Source organism: Lytechinus pictus, chromosome 15 (assembly GCF_037042905.1).
Source record: "Lytechinus pictus isolate F3 Inbred chromosome 15, Lp3.0, whole genome shotgun sequence".
Lineage (NCBI taxonomy): Eukaryota > Metazoa > Echinodermata > Echinoidea > Temnopleuroida > Toxopneustidae > Lytechinus > Lytechinus pictus.
Window position 1 is genome coordinate 26833076 of NC_087259.1, and position 22108 is coordinate 26855183.

At 36.2% G+C, this 22108-nt stretch overlaps 1 protein-coding gene and 1 long non-coding RNA gene across 3 annotated transcripts; one reads left to right on the top strand and one right to left on the bottom strand.

Moving 5' to 3' along the window:
* Positions 1 to 8529: 8529 nt before the first annotated feature.
* LOC135156799 (uncharacterized) lies at positions 8530 to 14177 on the bottom strand. Its single transcript, XR_010295837.1, has 3 exons — positions 13694 to 14177; positions 10206 to 10304; positions 8530 to 8623 (listed from the first exon to the last, which is right to left on the bottom strand). It is a non-coding gene; the product is annotated as an uncharacterized LOC135156799 (long non-coding RNA).
* On the top strand, positions 13178 to 21853 carry LOC129278002 (retinoic acid receptor RXR-gamma-like). Of its 2 annotated transcripts, none has more exons than XM_054914194.2 (2): positions 13178 to 13484; positions 19527 to 20629. In XM_054914194.2, the coding sequence occupies exon 2, from the start codon at positions 19538 to 19540 to the stop codon at positions 20612 to 20614; it is 1077 nt and encodes a 358-aa protein (XP_054770169.2). In that variant the 5' UTR covers positions 13178 to 13484; positions 19527 to 19537; the 3' UTR covers positions 20615 to 20629. The 2 variants fall into 2 exon arrangements, with proteins under 2 accessions (XP_054770169.2, XP_054770170.2); XM_054914195.2 differs by lacking the exon at positions 13178 to 13484 and adding an exon at positions 13787 to 14577 and having other exon boundaries at positions 19527 to 21853.
* Positions 21854 to 22108: the final 255 nt, after the last annotated feature.

Here is a 22108-nt window from a genome sequence, read left to right on the forward strand (position 1 = left end):
AGTGGTTGTTGTTGTAGTAGTTGCTGTTGTTGTGGTAGTAGTAGCGGTAGTAGTAGTAGTGGTGGTAGTATAGTAGTAGAAGTAGTAGTAGTCATAGAAGTAGTAGAAGTAGTATTAGTGCTAGTCAAATTCTTCTCTTTTTCCCATTCGTTGTCGTATAGGCCCTACAACTCTTCCCATAAAACAAACAAAACAGCTAAAGTATAGTGAAAATGGAGATTCAAATAGGAACTTAAAGAAACGGTATTTGAAGACAAATGAAAGCAAATTTGTTTAGCTATGAACTGCACGGGACGGTCCCCATACGACGTTTCCTAATCATTATCAAGAAAGAATGTGTTATGATATTGAAAAGTTCATTTGATATGCTGTAAATGGATCTATCATATTCAATTAGAATACATAGTGCCGTGTTATTGATACGTAATTATATATAACGCCTCTCACGAATACTGAGAAACACTAACACCTTTTCCTCCATTTTAAGAGTATTTCTTTACAACTAGGTCTACTGCATGCGTACATTTAGTTTAGAAGATGTCAATTTGGCTCTGATTATTTTCTTTACTTTCTCTCTATACCCATCTTTTTTACATCACTTCTTACCTTTCCCCCTTCTCATCCTCCATCCCTCCCGACCCCCTCTCTCATTCGCAGATGTTGGAAGATAAATCACAGAACTTCATTTTTTTTATGGTGATGATGTGTGACCAAGCTGGGAGGAGTCAGCTTTTTTCATTTATTTATTGTTTTCTTATACATTATTGACGAACTTGAAATATTAGATCACGTTCTTAAAAAACAGAATGCGAGCCTTACTATTAAGCTTGCAGACTTTTTGTAGTATTGCTACAAATATATTCTTCAATAATGAGGGGTATAAAAAAGAAAACTTCATGCAGGGAAAAAAACAAGGTCAAACACAATGTTTCCACATAGTGGATCATGATTGACACTGTTAAAATGCATTATTTGACCATGTGAATAATATGGTACAAATGAGTTTCCGCATATAAACATTGTGATAAATATAAGCCACACTGTGTACCACACTGTGAATACATTGTAGACAATGTTTTTTTTTTCATACCGTAGCATACCGAGCATCTCACATGGCAAGAAATCAAGTTTGAGAAAGAAAAAAATGAAGTTTTGTCTGAATGTTATTATAAATATTATATATTTATTAATGATTATTTCATTTTTTATTGTTTCTAAGCGACACACCCTTTGAAAAAAATCAACTTACCGCCTTTAGCAATGGCACACATTTTGTGAAAAAAGGCAAAACTTTGGAATGCCATAATTCACTATTTTACATCTGATTTTTTTTTACTCAAGTTGAACTTGTTGCGATTCAATGGAATGACGTAACATGCATAAGAAGCCGTATTTAGGTCGAGGGGTTAATGGCTTGTATGACTGTTCAAATGTTTTTCGTATGTTGTAAGCATAATCATTGTTTAAAGGACAAGTCTACCCCAACAAAAAGTTTATTTGAAAAAAGGAGAAAAATCCAACAAGCAAAACACTGAAAATTTCATCAAAATCGGATGTACAATAAGAAAGTTATGACATTTTAAGTTTCGCTTAATTTCATAAAACAGTTATATGCACATCCTGGTCGGTATGCAAATTGGCAAACTGATGACGTCACCCACTCACTATTTCTTTTGTATTTTATTATATGACATATGAAAAATGCTCATTTTCTCCTCCGTGTCAAGTGAAACAAAGTTTTATTTTTCCCTGAACATGTGGAATTACCATTATTTTAAGAGTTTATGGTTAAGTTAAGTTGGTCCTTATTGTCAAATCTGTGAAAATTGAAATATTGTATAATTCAAACAATAAAAAACAAAAGAAATAGTGAGTGATGGACATCATCGACTCTCTCATTTGCATATCGCTGAGTTGTGCATTTAACTGTTTTGTGAAAAATAAGCGAAATTTTTAAATGTCATAACTTTCTTATTTTACATCCGATTTCGATGAAATTTGCAGCATTATGTTTGTTTGATTTGTCTCTTTTGATTCAAATCAACAATTTTCTGGGGTGGACTTGACCTTTGAATAATACCACAAACATCAGTTATAATTGGATTTTACAATGATATCAGACTAAAGATGATATGCGGAACAAAGGACTAATTTTCGAAATTTTCAAATGATGAGTTAGTGAGAACCATGACGTAAAAATCACCCTTCTCTCTCACTCTGATTCTTTTTCTCTCTCGGTCACTCTCTCTAGAGTGTTACAATATCCTTATAGTTATTGGTTAACATACATAACAAAGTCATACATCCGTCCAACAATTTTTGATCCACCAAGTAAAAGCAGAATTTGTCAGACCTTTTTTTTTCAAAAAGTGTGTCAGAAAAGACTAGACGCCATGGATGTGTTTTACAGCGAATTCATCGGGAAAAATGCCCGCTGGCGCCAAGCGCAATGGAAAAGCATGGAGAGTGAGAGGAAGAGAGAAAGGGGAAATAGGCAAAAGCATGGCGGGTGATTGCTCCAGAAAATGGGAGCAGCCAGAGTCATTGACACCGGGCTAAATGGAATATTGTTCTGTTTATGTATGATCTCACTAATTCGGGAAGATTGCATGGGGGTGTATAGACTCGGGTGAGTTTCTGTCGAAACGGGAATGGCGTGTAACATATTCGATGTGAATATTCACCGTGGGCCTGTCTCATACCGTTGTCTGTTCTACACGATGTTGATATGTGTGATAAGCTTGTCTGGCAACTATATAGGTGAATCATATCTCATTTAAATGAAGCACAAAGAGAGGACTGATGCATTCAGGCCTGGATGCACTGGAAATAATGTATGAACAAATGAATCGATAAACAGAGACTGTTCTGTGATATTACGTATTACATACTTTAAGGACTACACAAATCCACAATTTAGAATCCCCATGAAAAGTATTACTATCACACCCATCATTATAGAATAAGATTATGTACACAGAGACAGAGACCGTCGTGATAGAGTGACACAAAAACAAACGTACCTAAAACTTGTATTTCCAGCTTAATTATTCATTTTGATTCTTACAAGATTTTATAAGTATCGGGCAGTGGCAATTAGTACATTTCTTTGGGTCTCTATTTAGAAATTAAATCCTTAATGATCGACAAACATGACAAATAAGCTGTTTGCTACAGAATTTTAACGATGTTTTGCAACCATTCACGGAAATATAGGATGAGAAGTAAATGTGGGTTTTAAGTAAAAGGAGAGATGCGGAAATAAATAAGAGGGTGCATGCTAGGAAAATAGTTTCATCTGTGCAATATGCTTCATCATGTTATTTCAAAGTTGATATAGCAAATAAAAGAAGGTTATAGATCATATCCTCTGTGTCAATTGGACATGCAGAGTATAGCTTTTTGTTGAAAAAAGACCATCATAAGACCATCATAAATTGGTAATTTAGATAGAATTAATATAAATATCGATAGGGAAACTTTCCTATTTTGCGATTTATTTAATAAGGAGTTTATCCTTCCTCCTGCTCACAATTGCCCTTAAGGAGGTTATCAAAATATAATATAGACAGCTATATGTCCTTGTAAAAGAAAACTATCATTCTTAATATGTCTTTTGAAAAGATAACATTTTAGTCATTATGTATTAGAGCGAATAGACAAATAGTTCCCATATTCATGATATTGCAATAGTATTGCTTATTTGGCCAATTTGAACTTCCCGTAGGCATGATAGGTTGAATTCATCTTTTTTTACGACTGTTAGAAATTCGCTACGTAGTCTTTCATTCATGTGTCACTTATCGACTTATTGCTGTTTTTAAACAACTTGGATGTAACGTAGGTTAGTAGTCTTGTTACTGTACTTTTTTATTGTGCAATGTTCTTTTCCTACAAGAGGATATTATTTCGAATCTGGGACAAAGGCACTTTAAAGACAATTTCAAACTCCACCCCCCCCCCCCATCTCCCTCTCTGTCTTATTTCTTTGAACAACAAAAAATCTGGTTAAAAGGACGTCCATGAACGTATCTCTCTTTGCAAAAATAACACCATTTTGTGAGTATAGCCTGTCTTTTTAACAAACTATTTCTTGACGACTTGATCGATACTATGTTAACATCTTATGAAGTTGAAAGAAACCGCAAGAAAACTTGCCATTCTTGATTCTTCTCTTAACTTCTTCGTGTGCTCCTGACCTGGGCTTAGTATAGTGAAATATTAAAAAACTAGGCGTATATAGTTAATGCAAGCGAAATATTTTACAAAGCTTTGGGCCAATTTTTGCAGACTTTTCGTGAAATCGCGAAACTGACTATGTCACTTATAAATCATTTAATTTTAGAGAAGAAATCTCTTTTACCGATGTGACAACTTTTGATTTAAAACAAAGCTCAGATTATTTCATTATTTGCCTTCAATCCTGAATTAAATCTGTGCTTTCTTGTATGATACTTTACCATTTCCGCGATTCAGATGATATCGGATTTAATTTTTACTTTATTTCTTATAAAATATATATATTTCATATATTTAATTCCGTAATGTGCCAGATGACAATGAAACATTACGCGTCGGACGACAAAGAAATAGCCGAGTAGCAATTGCAAAGAACAAAACATGTATTTACGAAAAACGTAACAGGGTACGCACGAATCCAGGGGGTGTTTTACGACTCCATGGATTATATTCCATGCTCGTGACGTATTTGGATCCTCGTCTCCGCAGCGCTGTTCGCTTTTTTGACTCCTCTGTATTTTGACATCCTTTCATCGCGGAACTGTGCCGCTGAGGTAACCCTAGAAAGCATGGCCCCGATTTACCGGCATTGAGACAGGAGGTGGAGAAAGGAAAATTAGGCCGCCGAGAGCAAAGACAAAATATAGAACGATGGGAGAGAGGCTGGAAGAGGGGGGAAGATAAAGAGAGAGGAGGAGAGCGGGTGAAGTTGTGAGGAATATCTAGTCGAAATGGAGATTGGTTTTTAGCAGGCTACGCTGACAGACAGGTGTAATGCACTGACGACTACGAAGCGATCTGGGGCGATTGGCGAAAACATAATAAATCATTTTAGGTAGCCTTCTCACAAAGGAAGGGAGACTTGAACTTGCATTAATGTGCGCCATTGGAGCACCCCGCCCCACCCCCCCCCCCCAACTCTCTCTCTATATGTCCTCTCCTTTCTAAATGTCCCTTATCTTGCCTCCCATTCTCCTCACTCTCACCCACATGCACCCTCACACACACGCACACACCCTAGCCCCCTCTTCCACATCAAGTCCGCTCTGCGCGCATACACAGATTCTATAGTATCCGACCGTAGTATCTCTTTCATCCATACATAACCGCCCCACGCGCACATCCACACCTATGATCCTCACACACAATCATGTGCAACCTCATATGCGCACGCACACACAGTTCCTTCCCATGTAAATGTGGAATCTCTGTTATCTTGTATGATTCTTTTTTAAACGACCGTCTAAAAACTATATATGTACATGAGTAAAGATTTGGGTCCACATCTGTTAAATGCAGTAGTGGGGGAGAAAAGGGAAGAGAGATTTTAAAAGTTTTTTAAGACTAGGGCCCCGTTGCACAAAAGTCACTATTATGGTAACTTTGCCATCCAATGGTAACTACCATGGTAAGGCTGTTCGATAGTCAATCACAATCAAGGATTCCATGCAAGTTACCATTGGATGGCAAAGTTAACATAATGGTAACTTTTATGCAACGGGACCTAGGTCTGTAACTTTATGATACCCTTACACATATAAGTCAATAAATGTTACATCACATCAAGGGCGACTTGCTCCCCCTTTATATAATTTTTTTTTTTAATTTAAACACCCTGGCGCCGCTCTTTGTATATAGCAATGTGATTTTCATGCTCATGATCAAGCGATCTCGTTCATGCAAAATGCTAGAGGTACAATTGAATCTCAAACACCAGTACATTGGACCATGTTACCGTCGAGCATCATTGAGTAGTCTAAAATAATTCCTTCAAACTGAGACCGATGATTTCATGTTAAGTGTTTATGTTTTGTTAGTCACTGCTAGAAAAACGTGGTAATATATTATGTAGGGCGGTGATAGGTGGGGCAAGACGAAGGTGACGTCACTTTTTTGTCAACTGAATAATTATGCTTGCCTTTATATTTTTCTTTATTTCATTGTTTTCACTCTCTTTCGTTTATTTCTGTCTTTATTTTTCCCCTTTGTTCATTCTTTCTTTCGCTGTATACACTCAATCCAGGTGATGAAAATGGATGCTTTCCAGGAACGTATTCCTTGAAATATTTGTGGTGGAGTAGGGACATCTTATAGTCCCTTTGGAAACCAACAGTGAATTTAATGGTATATGATATGCTCCACACAAGAAATAAATATTATTATCAGTAATATCAGTGCGGGCGCTTTGCCCCCCCCCCCCCAAAAAAAAAAAAAAAAAAAAAAACAAGAATAAATAATGAAAATAACGATCAAGTAAATAAAAGAGAAAAGGAAAAAAAAGGGGTGAATAGAAGGGTGAAATATATTTTTTTCTGAATATTATATCAAAATCTATCACAAAATTTGATTTTTGCAATAAAAATTTAAAATTTGTGCTCACTCACTTCGCTCGTGCGCAACTTTTAATAAATTTGTAGCTCATTACGCCACTGAGTAATATACGTATTAAATCATTATTGTTATCATAATAAATATCATTTGTGGAAGTATTAGTAGTATAGTATTTATTAATTCATTTCTTATTTTTTTCCTTCTTTCGTTATATTTGTTGAATCATATCTTTTTCTCAAAAATTTCCACGCTTCAAGAAGAATACAATCGTGTTCACTATAATTGTGAAGCAGCACAAGAAATAAGGATTTCCTTTTTCAGATAGGGCTTATTTAAATATATATATATATATATATTTATTTATATAGATATATATATAAATATATATATATATATAACTTCAGATAGGGCTGTTTGCATGCAATACAATTTTGCTTTCGTCTAACTCGTTTTCCGTGATTTTTTTTCGCACGATAAGATTTGACCGATGGTTTTTACCAAGGGGGTTGTGTTTGCAGCTCCTTGGTTTCACAAAGATTTAAAGTCGCTCTTACAAAGGAGTTATGTTCGGTATATAGCCTACAACATCATCCCATTTGTCAGATTTTAAATAAATTCTCTAATACTCGAAATATCAGAATTTAAATAGTCATGTCGCGACTTTTTCTTTTTTTAATAATGTGCATTTCTTCTCTCTTTTTAGGGAAAGTATACTCTTATAAAAAAAAATGGGAAAAGGAAAAAACATGTCAGGGAAGAATATTCAAATAGAGCTTTCTGATATGGTATCAATACTTAGTGTACACAGGATTTTTATTCAGAAATGCGTTTGCAAAACCGAGAGAGGGCGCTTAATGAAGATAAATATTCACGTTTTCAGAAAGAATCGCAACGAACAATATTTTCAACGGTCACAACGCTTTGGTGAGATAGTTTAATAAAATATTACTGTTTAATAAATGGGCATACAGATGGGGGGCTCTTGCCCCCCCCCCCCCCCATTTTTCATGACCAAGAAAAAAAAGGAAAGGGATAAGGTTGAAATATGATATTTTTTCCGAATATTAGATCAAATCAATCACAAACTTTTGCTCGCTCGCTTCACTTTCTCGCAACTTCTTATTAATTCTATGGAATACGCCATATTGAGCCCCCTCAAAATTTTTGGCTCATTACGCCACTTGTTTAATAATATAGGCCTATGATTCATTAAAATCACTCGATTTCGAAAAAAAAGCTTTTAAGAGATTTTAATAGTATTATACTAGCACTTTTCCTGTTAAACTTGTTTTCGCCAAGACTGTTCCTTCTCCGTTAATTGAAGTCAATGGAAACTAGCTGGCGTTTTCCCTGGAAGTGTATTGATATTATTCCAGAGTGTCTTATTGTAAGGCTAATGTGATGAGTGTGCAATGTGAGTGTATATGCAGCAAAGCCTTGGAGAGGGAAACCGGAGACGGGGACTTGGTCCGAGGCACTGAACTTGACAAATGGGTCAGGTCACGGTTAATGGCCCAGTTTTTAGGGGGCAGGTGCCATGTTAGTCTTATTTCAGGGCGCTGAAAGAGATTTTTTCTAATGCCCTTTCTCTCCCTCCCCATGCATTCATCACCCACCCATTTTCTCTATATATCTCTCCCATCCCCCCTCCATCTCGTTACAGCTAGTGTATAACAATACCCATTATATGTTAGATGTTGTTGCCTTAAGTTCTTTGGGGCATTGCGGGCATGGCATGTCATTTTGGAACAAAATAGAAATAATCAGTGATGATTATTGATGGTGGGTCGTTTGTGAGGAAAGTAGGTATCTGCACGAGCAAATGAAACAATGAGTTTCTACTTTTCTACCAAGAAGGCCCTATGTGGTTACCCATTGGCCCTTTAGAATTTTACAAAAGTTAGAGTGGGCCTATAGGCCCGACAAAGGTGAATCAACCCATTTTTTTTTTCTTTTTTTACGTATGATGAGGGAAAAAATATTATACAAAAATAAAAACTTACCATAATTCCAAAGATATCTTGGTCCGGCCGATTTCTAAGACAATGCGTCGCTGTAAATACAATTAAAATATGAAATTAGACAATTAAACGAGCATAAATTATGGTTCATATTCGTTCAAAAACATGTAGAAAATGAAAGAAAGTGAATTGTGAGGGTCCATTACATAGCAATTTAAAGGAAAAGTCCACCCCAACAAAAAGTTGATTTTAATAAAAATAGAAAAATCTAACAAGCATAACACTGAATATTTCATCAAAATCAGATGTAAAATAAGAAAATTATGACATTTTAAAGTTTCACTTAATTTCACAAAACAGTTATATGCACATCCTGGTTGGTATGCAAATGAGGAGACTGATGACGTCATCCTCTCACTATTTCTTTTGTATTTTATGATATGAAATATGAAATATTCTAATTTTCTCCTCATTGTCAAGTGAAACAACAATTAATTTATCCCTGAACATGTGGAATTAGCATTGTTTAATACTATATGGTTCAGTGAAGTTGGTCCTGAATGTCAAATCTGTAAAAAACGAAATATTGTATCATTCAAACAATTAAAAAAAAAGAAATAGTGAGTGATGGACATCATCGAATGACTCATTTGCGTGTGCATATCACTGTTTTGTGAGAAATAAGCGAAACTCTAAAATGCCATCATAACTTTCTTATTTTACATCCAGTTTTGATGAAATTTCTAGCATTATGCTACTTCAATTTTTCTCTATTTATTCAAATCAAATTTTTTTCTTTGTATACACACAGTAGTGTTAGACTTGATGAAATAATTCAAATTTAAATAAGCATGCTTATATGCTATTAATTTTTAATATGAATCTTCTTTTAAAAATATCCATAAGACAAGATACATAGAGATGATAGAGGCTGGCGTAATTTTGGCGATGGGGGCTGTATAAAATGGTCAGAAAAGTTACATTGAAAAAAATATATATTAACTGGTTTCAACATGACAATTTTTTTACGAATTTCCTTTTATATTTGGCCGATTTTAGATTTTAAAACACGAATTTCGAGAAATTTATCAGATTTCTATTGCTCTTTGTTGTTTAATAAATAATTGACAATGGTTTCTTGTTTGATACACATCAACGTTATTTGACAGCACTGCAAAATGAAAAAAAAAAAAAATAAATCCAAAATAAAAATAAAAATAAAACAAAAACCATTGGGGGTTGGCGCTACCGTGCAATGTCGATGGAGCCTCATTTATGCTGTATAAATATTGTATCACTTATTTGAGCTCACCCACTGTATTGGAAAATGTTTTACATATTAATAACATAATGACTATATCAGTGTATATAGGAATGCATAATTTCATCAAATTGGAATGTCAGCATCATAAAGTGTAAAATAAATAAATAAATAAAATTATAAGGGAGGGGTGCTATTGCTTCAGTTTCGGCGGAAACTCATTTAAGCTGTATCAATGTGTGGTATACGCTATTTCAACCCCCCCCCCCCTTATTCATCTTCCATATTTCTCTTTCCATTGTGAAGTTAATCATTCGAAATGAGTGCCATTATCTCGTTCACCCATTCCCTCCCGCTGTTTAACTGGATGTTTGTATGGGTTATTGATGTTTGTTGCTTTAATTGTTGCTTACCACAATCTAAGTTGTTTGATGCCATCAAACCAGAGGTGCTCCCGCAAATGAATCTCTCTGAGTGTATGCATGCCAATATCCTGTATGTCATGTATGTAACTGCGATGAAAATTCCACAATCAGTGTTAAAGACGAATCATTGCATTGCACTCATGTGACCACAGCTACGTCATAGATTACGTCACTATGCCCAGACAACCATCACTATTATGTTAAATAATGAATAAAGCACGCGATAACCTGTTGTTCCCCTTTACCCACTATGGCTGCAATTCGACTGTTGATACATGTACAGGCAGTTGCGTGATCATCCCAACATTTTTTTAAGGGGGCCAGATATAGCGGATGGAGCAAACGTTTCTAAAACAAAAATGCAAACGAAGCGAGCGAGCCATTTTTTTTAGCTTATTGATACAAGAATTTAATTATAAACAGATAAATGTTTCTCCATATACAATTTTGAGAGAAATGAGACAAAACAAGCAAAACGATACGCAAATAGGTACACAATGATGCAGATAGGAAACTTATAACTAAGATTAAATACTAAACCTAATTTTTTTAGAAAAAGGCAATTGAGTATCTGGTAGCTATAGTAATTATGCTGTTTTCGTCTTCATTTCTTTGTATTTTGGTTAAAAGTCCTACACTTATTCTAATATTGAATTTTTATATTCTGAAAATATTTGTAAAAATTTTAACTAAAATTACTCCTAATTTGTCATTTTAGTAGGCCTATAATCTACGTCATGCACCTTCATGTTGGCAGACCCCTTTTGGGGCTTCAAATCAACTCTAAATATCATGGACTGAAAATAAATCAAGAACGGCTGTGAAGAGTGACCTACACTCCACCTCTGGATTTAGATTTCAATCTAAACTTGTTCGATTTTAAATCATTTCAGGATTTATCAATAAATCATAAATCCGGAGTTGATCGACTGGTTTGCCATGCTTAGCCGAAATCCTTAGTTGTAATGCAAAATGTATATAGGTCTACCAACATGACCAAGTGTATTTTTGCACTTACGCATGTGACATGCAATGAATTGGGCAGTGAAAATATTTAGTATACCTGGAATTTTGTTTTTTATTGACATATATCTGTATAAGATTCAATCCAGGTTTTCTTTATTAGTCTTCAGGTGTTGAATACGTTGCAAAAAACATTAATGTGATACAATAAAATGCGTGTAGTATATAGGTCTTATGAGTCTGGCATTTGCCACACAAAAATACAATTTCTTTCATTCTAAAGTCATGTTAGTTCATATCACATGAAAACGTATGCATGGGACATCAGAAAAGTATATAAAAAAATTGTGACAACATTACTTGTTATTTATATATATCAATTAATTAGCTGAATGGGTATGCAGACAAGGAAAGCGGGAGTGCCAAAGGCTGAAAACGAGATGAAAAACAAAATCATTTTTTGTGACATTATAACGACGTTTTGAATCAAGAATAGAAGACAGGGTTATGACGTAGAGGGTTCATTGTATTGAAGGGAAACAGCATCTATAAACAGAGCTTGTTGTTTCATCGAAAGAGCTAAAATTATACCGTTTCCGTGTACATCGAAAAGGGAAAGAACAGAACGATTTTTTAAAAACAAGACGAATTATTAATATTGCTTGACCCAGATACTAGCCTTGCGTTCAGGCGAAGTATGATTTTTGTTCTGATTAAATTGGAGCTGGGGAGGTTTTCGCTGAAAGGTCAGTGCCAAATTCTGTTGGTCATTCAACTTGATCACGTGGGTTGGGTAGACAGTCAAACATCAGTCGAAATTTCCTCCTCCTCTCTCGTACCAGCTTATGAATTGTGATTAGCCCGTGCACTTTGCGTTCGACAGGGCATACATAACAAGGACTGTATTCATAGCCTAGTTATTCTCATGCTCAATATCCTATTTTCGCCCCCCCCCCTCCTTCTTCTCTTTTCCTCTCTTCCTCTCTCTCTGCCTCCCGCTGTAAGTTTATTTCGCCTCCCCGTTATGATGTTCTCCCCCCCCCCCTCTCTCGTTCACCTTGCACCCTACCCCAGCTAGCACACACTGCAAAAACTCAGGTATTGATTTACCACTAGACCTAGTCCGGAATCTATATAGTTATGTCCACACCATTTATCAACACCAGTTTAGTTTTGGTCTAACACCAGGTGTTTACACCACCAATTAGTATTAAAACGGCATTGGCTCGATTCCAAACTGGTGTTGTTTCAATACTTTTCTGGTGTGGACATAATAGATACCGGGCTGGTGTTATTTTTTTTCTTGGGGGGGTGGGTAATTTTTTTTCTCAGTGTTATCCATCAAAATATCATGTTTAGTTATATTTTTTTTAACACGTTTCATAAGATCTTCCACTTTCGGATGTTTAAAAAACATCGTAATTTAAGTTTTTAAGGAAGAAATTAATACATGTTGATACTGTTTGATACTACATCTAAAACACGGTAGGCCTCTTTCTAAACGACGTTTATAAACGTCATGTTTTCGTAAACATTCATTTTATCGTTTTCATGACTTTTGGGTAACATCAATGATGATGTGTTTTGTTTATTTATTTGTTAGTTTTGGTTTAATTTTTTTTTTTTTTTTTTTTTTTTTTGGGGGGGGGGCTAGCTGGGGCGGCCACCATACAACCCCGCCCCTTTCGTTACCTATCTCTCTCTATCTTTCCAATTCCATCTGATGATCTTCCCCTCCCCCATATTCGCGATGCTGTGCTCCATCCTCTCCCCAGCCTGTATAATAACTGATTCCCAAAACAGACAAGGATCTATCCCCGTCGTATGATTAACACACGTGTGCTGGATACACGCAAACAGACTGAGCGAAATGAGGATATAGAGGGTTTCATTGCTCAGACTGTATTTTCCCTTTTCTCTTTCCTCTACTCTCTCCCCCTCTGTGCTGGTGAATGTTTGCACGGCACAGTGAACAGAGAGTGCAGGCGGTGTAATGACCGCGCGACCGAGGAAACTTGAACTCGACTAAAGCCAGCTAGTCTATCATCATCTAGTCCGTATTACGTGTCTGCTCGGCTCATATGAAATCGCAGAGCATCGTCGCTCTGTACCGTCAGTACGCCAGAGCTGAGCGCGAGCATTTTGGCATTGAACGCTACGCCGAGCAGCCGCGATCTCCTCTCAATTACGTCCTTGGATTTTGCCTTCTTAATACTGGAAATATATTTTATTTGTTTTGGTGGTACAGCGTGCGATCACAGTGCATTATCTGAAGAGATAAGGATACATAGGCTCAACCGACAGGTAATTTATTTTGCTCCAATCATTAGATTTAGAAATTAGAACAGTAATTTTGTGTAAACGGAATTACAGTGTGATTAATATATTATTAGGGCGAATTTTTCTTGCTCTGAATGGTTTTTGTAACAACACCAAGCATCCATTAATTGTCATGTACCGTCAGTAATTCTATGAATTTGGATTTTAATTTAGTTGGTCATCTTTCTGCTTACAATATAATTGGTCTCGTTCAGCTGCTGTCCAGCTCGGAGAAGTGGCAGAGCGCCATCCACCTTCCACGGTCGCCCAGTGTTCAGCTGGCGTCGCTCGAGAAGCGAGTCCAAGGTCGGCCGGACCTCGCGGCGACTGTTCCGTCAACTGTTGGCGTGAATTGAATCCTGGGCTTTCATCTAAATGTTATTCAGAGAGTAGACCTATTTGACTGTTTCACAAGTATTTTCTCCTGAAATTCATTGATGTTGGGTATGATACAAATGGAGGAAGCACGATCCTGCACATTTTAACGGATTGCAATATTTAAATGTAGGCCTACCCGATGCTTGTGAAAATAGAAGAACTGCTCGTTAATGGTCGGCCGGTCTCATTTTCAAGGTCACTCAAACTCAAAGCATTAAAGCTTAGCGCCGAAAATGTGATGACGTAATAGCTGTTTGCTCGCGATCGCCTGCGCCATTCAATATTTCGGACTGGTCAGTTTGTTCGGCATACACAACAGTGGAGAAACGCTTTTGTTAGTGAGTGGTCACTTCGCCCATGAGATATAGCATTTCATGTAGGCTTTTCTTCCTATCTTCACGAGAGTGCGTTCGTTTACGTGGACTTGACATTGAGTCAGGTTGACTGATTTTGTTTCAATCCAATCTTCAATTTCGGGATTCTTCCAAGAAATCTGGGCCTTTTTGCAGCAAGCTGATATTTAAAAAGCTACCAAAAGATCTTGGACATTTGGTAGATATTGGACATAATATCACTCTTGTCGCATAATTTTTCATATTTTGTTGGAGGTGGATGATTTCCGATCATCTGACGATGATAGTTTGGTGTTAAACCTGAATTTTGATGAAGTAACATTTTGATCTGCTTAGTTGAGCAACAGGTAACGTTATTTAATTGGTATATTAAAGTAGATTTTTAAATTTAAATGTGATATTGGTTTGGATGTAAATAACAAAATGTGGTTTTTATATCTTGTAATTTATAAAGATGCTGATTGTCTTTGAATGTGATGTGTTCAGAAACCTAACCCTAATTGTACTTCGTTAGAAACGCCAATTTGCCATTAGTGTTCAAAGTCAAACACTTATAGCTATTTTTGAAAAAGTAGTGCAATATGGTAGATGTCAAAATAATGATGGTTTATCTTATGTTTACAATTTATGTATATAGTCATGATACTTTAGTGTGCGAAGTTTCTACATGGATATCTGTGAAAGAAAATCGCAGGCTTATCATTGACATTGTCTATAGCTCATTTGTATGAATTATATTATAATCACGAAAATATAACGAAATACGTTTCATTTGATAAATTGATAACCAATTGATAAAGTTATGTTATGGAATGCTCTGATGTTTGATGTGCTTTTCTTAGTCTTTTGTTTATGCCGATGTTGTTATGTCGTGTTTTTTTTTATTTCATGGAAAATATTGTAAAGTCGTCTTGGGCCCGGCTCTTGGGGAATAGAAATGGCAAATCATTAAGTGGGGGAGGTAATTTTGTTTCTGCTACGTTTTTGGTTGTGCAATGTGTTTCGATTGATATTCTTGCCAAGATATATCGAAATTTAAATAGGCGGGTCACTCCCAAACACATTTTAGGCTGCAAGAAGTTCGCGGCGTGCGAAGACTAAAAAACTACCCTTCCGAAGCCGGAGAGTTTGCGAGAAGGACCGGGCGAAGGATGAGGCGGCTTTGCGTGGCAGGTGCGAATAAAATAATGTGCACGCTTTATGATGGATATTGAATGTTTAATGACTTATACTGACGAGATGAAAATCAAATTTTCAATAATATCAAGTGAAAAGGCTTCTACGCAATATATGTTATAATTATTTAATGTTTCTTCTCTGAAAAAAAGTTTTTAAAATGCGTGATGATTTTATTTTAATATTACCTCCCTCGCATTATACCACGATTTATCACTGGCCAGTAATCATGGTGGTAATAATAATTATAATACTAGTACAAAACATGGGGAATCGTGTCAGTGCTTGCTGAGATCAAAGTAAGCACTATGAATTAGTTAATCATCTTAAACGCGCTGTGATACCATGCAGCCATACCCTTAAAAGGATGCTCAATTATCGCTGCTATATATACGACAGGTAAATAAAAAACACAGATTTGATAACTATATAACTTAAGATGTTTTATTGGGGGGAGGGGGGCTCGCTTGTCTTACATTATTTTGAATCGATATATTATTTGAAAAGTTTTCAATATAATTAAATGGTAATGAAAATGAAAATAATTGTAATGCTTTCACCTCTGATTTTTTAATATAATGGGGGCGGATATGGACAAGAGAGTATACATGGGGTTCTCTTTTGATTTTGAGTAGACCTATGTGGGGGGGGGGCGTTTCAGGCACCGTATAAAGCGGAGTAGACCCATTATTCATATTTTGTTTCAGAATTATTAAAAGTTAAATTGTGCATTATCTTACGATGCAGGAGGTCTATACACCTGCTAGCTCTCTCGGCTGCCAATGGGCCTTCCGAGATATATAGCAGAAGCTTTTAACAGGGAGTGCTTTAACTAGAATGTTTTAACATTTTTGGTATGTCGAGAAACACTGCCTGACTAAAGAAAAAGAAAACCATCATGGCAACAATTATTTTAGTTAGATTAATAATGGACCCTAGCTTTTCTAATTAATTAATATCGAAATTTTCATAAGATAATAATATACGATTTTTTTTATTAATAAAAAGATAGCGTGATATTAATTTTGTACAGGTTAGCCCGCGAAAATTAAGCTCAAATTGAATGGTTTCCTCTTGATAGTTGAGACGCCTTTCTTTTTTTTTTTTTTTTTTTATATGAAGATGTCTTTTAAACAAAATGTATTGAGAGCGTAAAACGGCCGCAATGACTATTATGGCATCCAAAGTCCCCCAACTAATTATGACACAGGGAGAGGCCTAATTGATTACAAATAATTTGTAAGAATCAAACAATTAAGATTGAACAAGTTTTTTTCTTGGAACTGATTTATTATCGGATTTGTTATCAATCTTAATTGCAGGAACAGATTTTTGAGGGGGGGGGGGGTTCCCCTCTTATTGTTCCCCCATGTTCCGAGATATGCAGCAACGTTGTTTTCCTTTTTATATTATTTATTCTCGAATCTCGATGCCAATTAAAATATATTTTATTGTAGAAGAAAAAAAAATTGCAAGATATCCCGTTTTCGTTCCGTTTAAAGTAATGTTGCACGCTCTTTAGTATTAGTATTAAAAGCGCAGAAAAAAACCCGCCGAAATAAAACGAAAAATGATCGTCGGATGTTGTAGCTGTTCAGTAGGTCAATGGCTCTTGGTGAACTCTTTGTTTTGTAAGCTTTTCCGTTGCAGACCTTCTACTCTTTTCAGAAGCCAAAATCACTTTTGCTTCCTTAAAATTCAAGTTCAATTTAATTCATTCTGAGATTCTACAACTCCCTCAAGAAAGTTGCTAAAAATAGCGTGGTCATACAATAGAGATACGAATCATTATATATATATGTTTTCTATTTTTCTTGATAAAATCTGAATAGCGTTGATTGAATTTTTCAATTGTTCTGTCATTGTAAACATACGTTGGTTTGAGGAATAACTTAAAGTTTAATCAAACATACATTGTATCCATAACCATAACCTTAAAAAATAAGCCGTTTGCAAGTTTGAGCGATTTTTTAATACTTGTGTATTTAGTCACGATTATCGTGACTACTTACCGATTGCAAATTATATTGTTTGAAAGCTAAATATACATACACCTGTTTCCTATATTTACGCTGTCGTTTTGGGAGCTTTGTGTTCATTTTCATAGTTTCGCATCGATCAGGGCACATAGAAAAAGATATGACCAGCGACAGAACAAGAACATTTGGCTGGATCGTGATAGCAAATCCAAACCACATTGTCTTCATTTGCAAACCATCTCATATTGGTGGAATATGGACGGACATTCTTGGCTTCTGAGATGACAGAATCAGGGGGATTCGCAGACGGGGGAGTGCAGATCGGGTGCAAATCCAGTTCATTGACATTGCCGCGAACTTGACCGCCATTATTGGGGGACAGGGGTGGGGGCTAGTCGCATCGGCATGTACTGTACACGCAGTGTTTTCGATTTATAATACAACAATCTGGGTTGTCGGGTCACGCAAAATAGAAAGAAAAGAAAGAAAGAAAATGCAAGATTATCTTTCCATGCATGATGCTAAAGTTATTTAAAGAATAAGCATCAGCTACATATACGTCTATCCCCTTTTGAAAGACATTGGATCTGAGAGGCGAACGATGACAAAGGTGTTTGAAAATAGAAGAAAACGAAACTGGAGCAATTTATTTTTCCTGTTTTGGAAAGTCACGGCGAATGGACTTTGTAACTGTGTGATATTGTGCTTCTAATGATTGTGGTCACCGTATTTAGAGTGAGAAATTAATATAGTGATATATGGTTATTGAGCTAGGGGTTTTATGGGGTGGCTTTGGGTACCTTATCGACTGTCAAATATAGAAGATAACTTATTCTTTAGATGGGTAAATTACAGGTATTGTTCGTGGGAAAAATATTTTCTTTCCGATTTATTTTTAAAATTACTTTGAGAGCAATGATTATGGTCTTTGTTCATGCTCTGATTACATCATGATTTATTCACATGATGATATTGAAAGAAAAAATATAGAAGATAGTTTCTTATTTTCTTTTTATGAGGAACTGATATTCTGGGAGTAATACTACTAAATCTGTCAGGCATGTGAGCCCTTTTAGTTCTTTTTTAAAGTGTTTTTTTTTTGCAGGATTACAATAATTATCGACTTTGATTTGTGTTATCCTGAAGTTCAAACGTCAGTGTAGGCCTAAATGCTGGAAATTACAAGGGGCAGTCAACTATACTAAAATATATTGCTGTATTTATTTATCTTTGCTTATTTGTTTTCTTTATATGGAGGATGCTCTCTTCAAATTAATGCATAAAAATGCTTAACCCTAATAAATATATGAAACCCCTGTAAAATATGGCCCACATGAAATTCAGACTAATATGTTCAGGGTGAGGGGGACATCTGGCCTTTGCCCCCCCCCCCTTTGAGAGTCATTTTCAATATTTTTAATGTAAATATGCTGATCTTACAGAGAAGTCACCCCCCCCCTTGAAAGTTACAGCATGCATATATTTTTAATGGAAATATGTTGTTCATTCACAAGTGACAACACCCTTTTTTTTTGGGGGGGGGCTTGTCACATTTCATGTGGACGAAATTACCTTCAATTTTTTTGTGAAAACGTTTTTTTCCTCGGGGGAAAATGTGCCCCTCCCCCTCTTGGAAAATCCTGGATCCGCCCTGAATATGTGGACTTACAGGGGAGACTTGTGTGTCCTTTTTATTGATTTGAAGACTTGGAGTTCAAATTCCATAATCATACCTCTTTCTGATGAGGTTGATTTTATTTTAACTTACCTAAATATGAATGCAAATTTCCAACCAGCAATAAGTATTTTTTGGAAATTTTCTTAAACATAGGCCCCTATGTTTCTAAAGTTGACCCCCTCCTCCAACCTTGTGGGACTGAATCGTTTACTTGGTTTGTTAAAGTGATTGTAAGTATCCTACATAAAACTTATAAGTCGAGGAGTGTTTTCAGGGTTCATCTGTTCTGAAAATACTTTTCAAAATAAATTTTGAAAATAATAACTTTATTATAGCTGTCTACATGCCTTCGTTTTCAGGCATCTAAATGAAAGTAGGCATTGATAGGGTCTATACTGAAAAATAATGTTGTTAGAAATTCAGATTTCCAACTATTTGCCTGTTTTTCATGTGTCATTTACAGGTTGAGCCAGGATGGTGGATATTTCTGAGGTACCATTAACTCCGGATAAACTTTCACCCCTTAGTGATGTCAGCAACAACAACGAAGAGGATCCTTCGGTCTTGAAGCTCCCACCCTCCAAGAGATGGAGAGGAACGTTTCACAACAATAATAACAGCAGCCGATGCACTGACCTTGAAGCTCTTTCACCTTCTGCAGAAGAGACAGACTCACAACAGGATTCCCAGAGCCAGAACAACAGTCGCAGGTCTTCTGCAGACATGGACATACATATGCACCCAAGTCACTTTGACATGGGAAAGTTTCCGCATCACATGATGCCACCCCCACCTCTTTTGGTCGTCCCAAGCCTCGTCCCAAACCAGCCACAGATGCCCCCAAGGACCCAGGACAGTTTTTTCTTGAAAAGCCCTCATGGACCTCATATTGCCAGGGTAGAGTCACCCATGTCAACCCTCAGTCCGTTTTCTGCTCTGTCCTCTCCGGGTACAACCCCAAGGATGTCTCCTCTGACATCTCTTCCGACGCCAGTATCTAGTGGCTTCTTGCCGTCACCGATGACAGCGGGTACTTTCCTCTTCTCTCCTTTCTCGGCAGGTCCGGGAATCCCCACCTCGACAACGCCAACCCACTTCCCTTTTCCGCCACACCTTCCATTCCAAACCCAGCATCTCTTGCGAGAGGCAAACAGCGACCCAAAGTTACGAACTCAATCCGAGGGGGATGCTGCATCCCTCAAGTCCTCAGGACTGGACAGTCAAGGTCATAGTGAAGAAAGCAATTCAGACGAAGATGAGTCATTGATGCTCTGCAGCATATGCTGCGACAAAGCCACAGGACTCCACTATGGCATAATCACTTGCGAAGGGTGCAAAGGGTTCTTTAAGAGGACAGTTCAGAACAAACGTGTATACACATGTGTAGGCAATGGACAATGTGAAGTAACAAAGGCACAGAGGAATCGATGCCAGTACTGCCGTTTTCAGAAGTGTCTTCATATGGGCATGATGTTAGAAGGTAAGTCTTTCATGATAAAATCTTTTTGTTACAGGTATGTAGCAAATTGCATTTGCTTGTTCGAGGATTAGTTTGTGCAATCATCTGTAATGAAGCCTAAATAGCATTAATATTTGATTACCTTCAAATTTAATATTATGCACACTGTCAATTCCAGAATGGTCTAATAATGAATGAGAAATTATGTAGGGCATAAAAGGCTAGCTTTAGCCTTATTTCATTTCTTGGAACAAAATATCATTACATGTTCAAGAATCAAGCGATGCCAAACTATGACTGTATCATACTGAGCGTCTGTGCTGGAGCCTAAGCTCTAGAGGAAAATGATTCTGTGAATGAGATTACCTCAACATCTAGGCTAATTTTAGATCTTCTGACTGAGACTGAGTCACTACCATGAATATTCATGCTCAATCATTCCTAGTAGTAGTAGCTTGTGAGTCTGATTACGTGGATCCGACATTCCTCTTACGGTTCGAAAAATATTTGATATTTTTGTTTTTTGGAGTACATTTACAAACATGTAGACATCTGTTTTCATTTCACTTTCTGTTCCAGAATCTGGAAAATATTTGTTTGTGTTTAGTGTTATTGTTTCTGGATTTCAAGTTTACATTTCGTTTTCTTTCACAGAATTGGAATCATTTGTTTGTGTTCAGTGTTTGTTTTTAGATGTCATGTTTTCATTTTGTACAATGATTTTATTGTAAAAAGAAATGCACATGTAGGAGTTATTATAACGTTGATACACCGTCTGTGTTAGTATCCCCATGGTTTTTATCCCTGGTTAAACCCTATACTATAGTTTTCTTGTTTGTATGCCTGTCAGTGATAGCAAGGTTAGAATTATACTAAATTTGTCTTTTTACAGCTACAGTTTTATAAAGCTGGCTTCGGACAATATATCTCCCTTTTTTACTTTGAAATCTTTATTTATTCTTCCCATTATTCTCAATTGTCATCTGATCACTTCTTCTTTGCCCATTGTATATATAGGCCTAGATAAATGTAATTTTAACCATTCTACTAGTTTCTCAACTTATTTGTTGGTTTGCTATATAGTTCCTACCATTTCTACCTCTCAAAATTGGTAGTTAATTATATATATATGTAGAATTGCATTTTATCAACTCTTTTTTACCCTAGTATCATGTTTGTTCAAGCCATGGTTATGGGCCTAGATTTAATCATTTGTCAGTCATAAAAAAGGCATCTTTTGAAATTATGTAATGTAAGTTTTAATACTAACTTGTACATTTCAAGCATGAAATGCTGAAAAAAGATGCGATTCTGGAGAAAAGAACAAATTAATTGAATACAAACAGAAATTTTAATCATGAGTCTAAATATAGAAGTTACGTTTTGTATGGGTTTTTCATCTTATAAATACAGTACCTATTGTGGATTACATCTTTTGTTATCCTTTTCTTTTGAGGATGAAGGTTTCTCAATGAAGACCAAACATAGATCTTGCCCTTGAATCCCTGAACAAAGCCCTTACCTACAGTTGTGTAGTGCCTAATTACAGAGGAATCCTTTCAAGAGCTTGTTTTATGTCTTCAGAG

Excerpts from the sequence above, each read along its gene's own strand:
- LOC129278002 (XM_054914194.2), top strand. The coding sequence starts at position 19,538 with ATGGTGGATATTTCTGAGGTACCATTAACTCCGGATAAACTTTCACCC.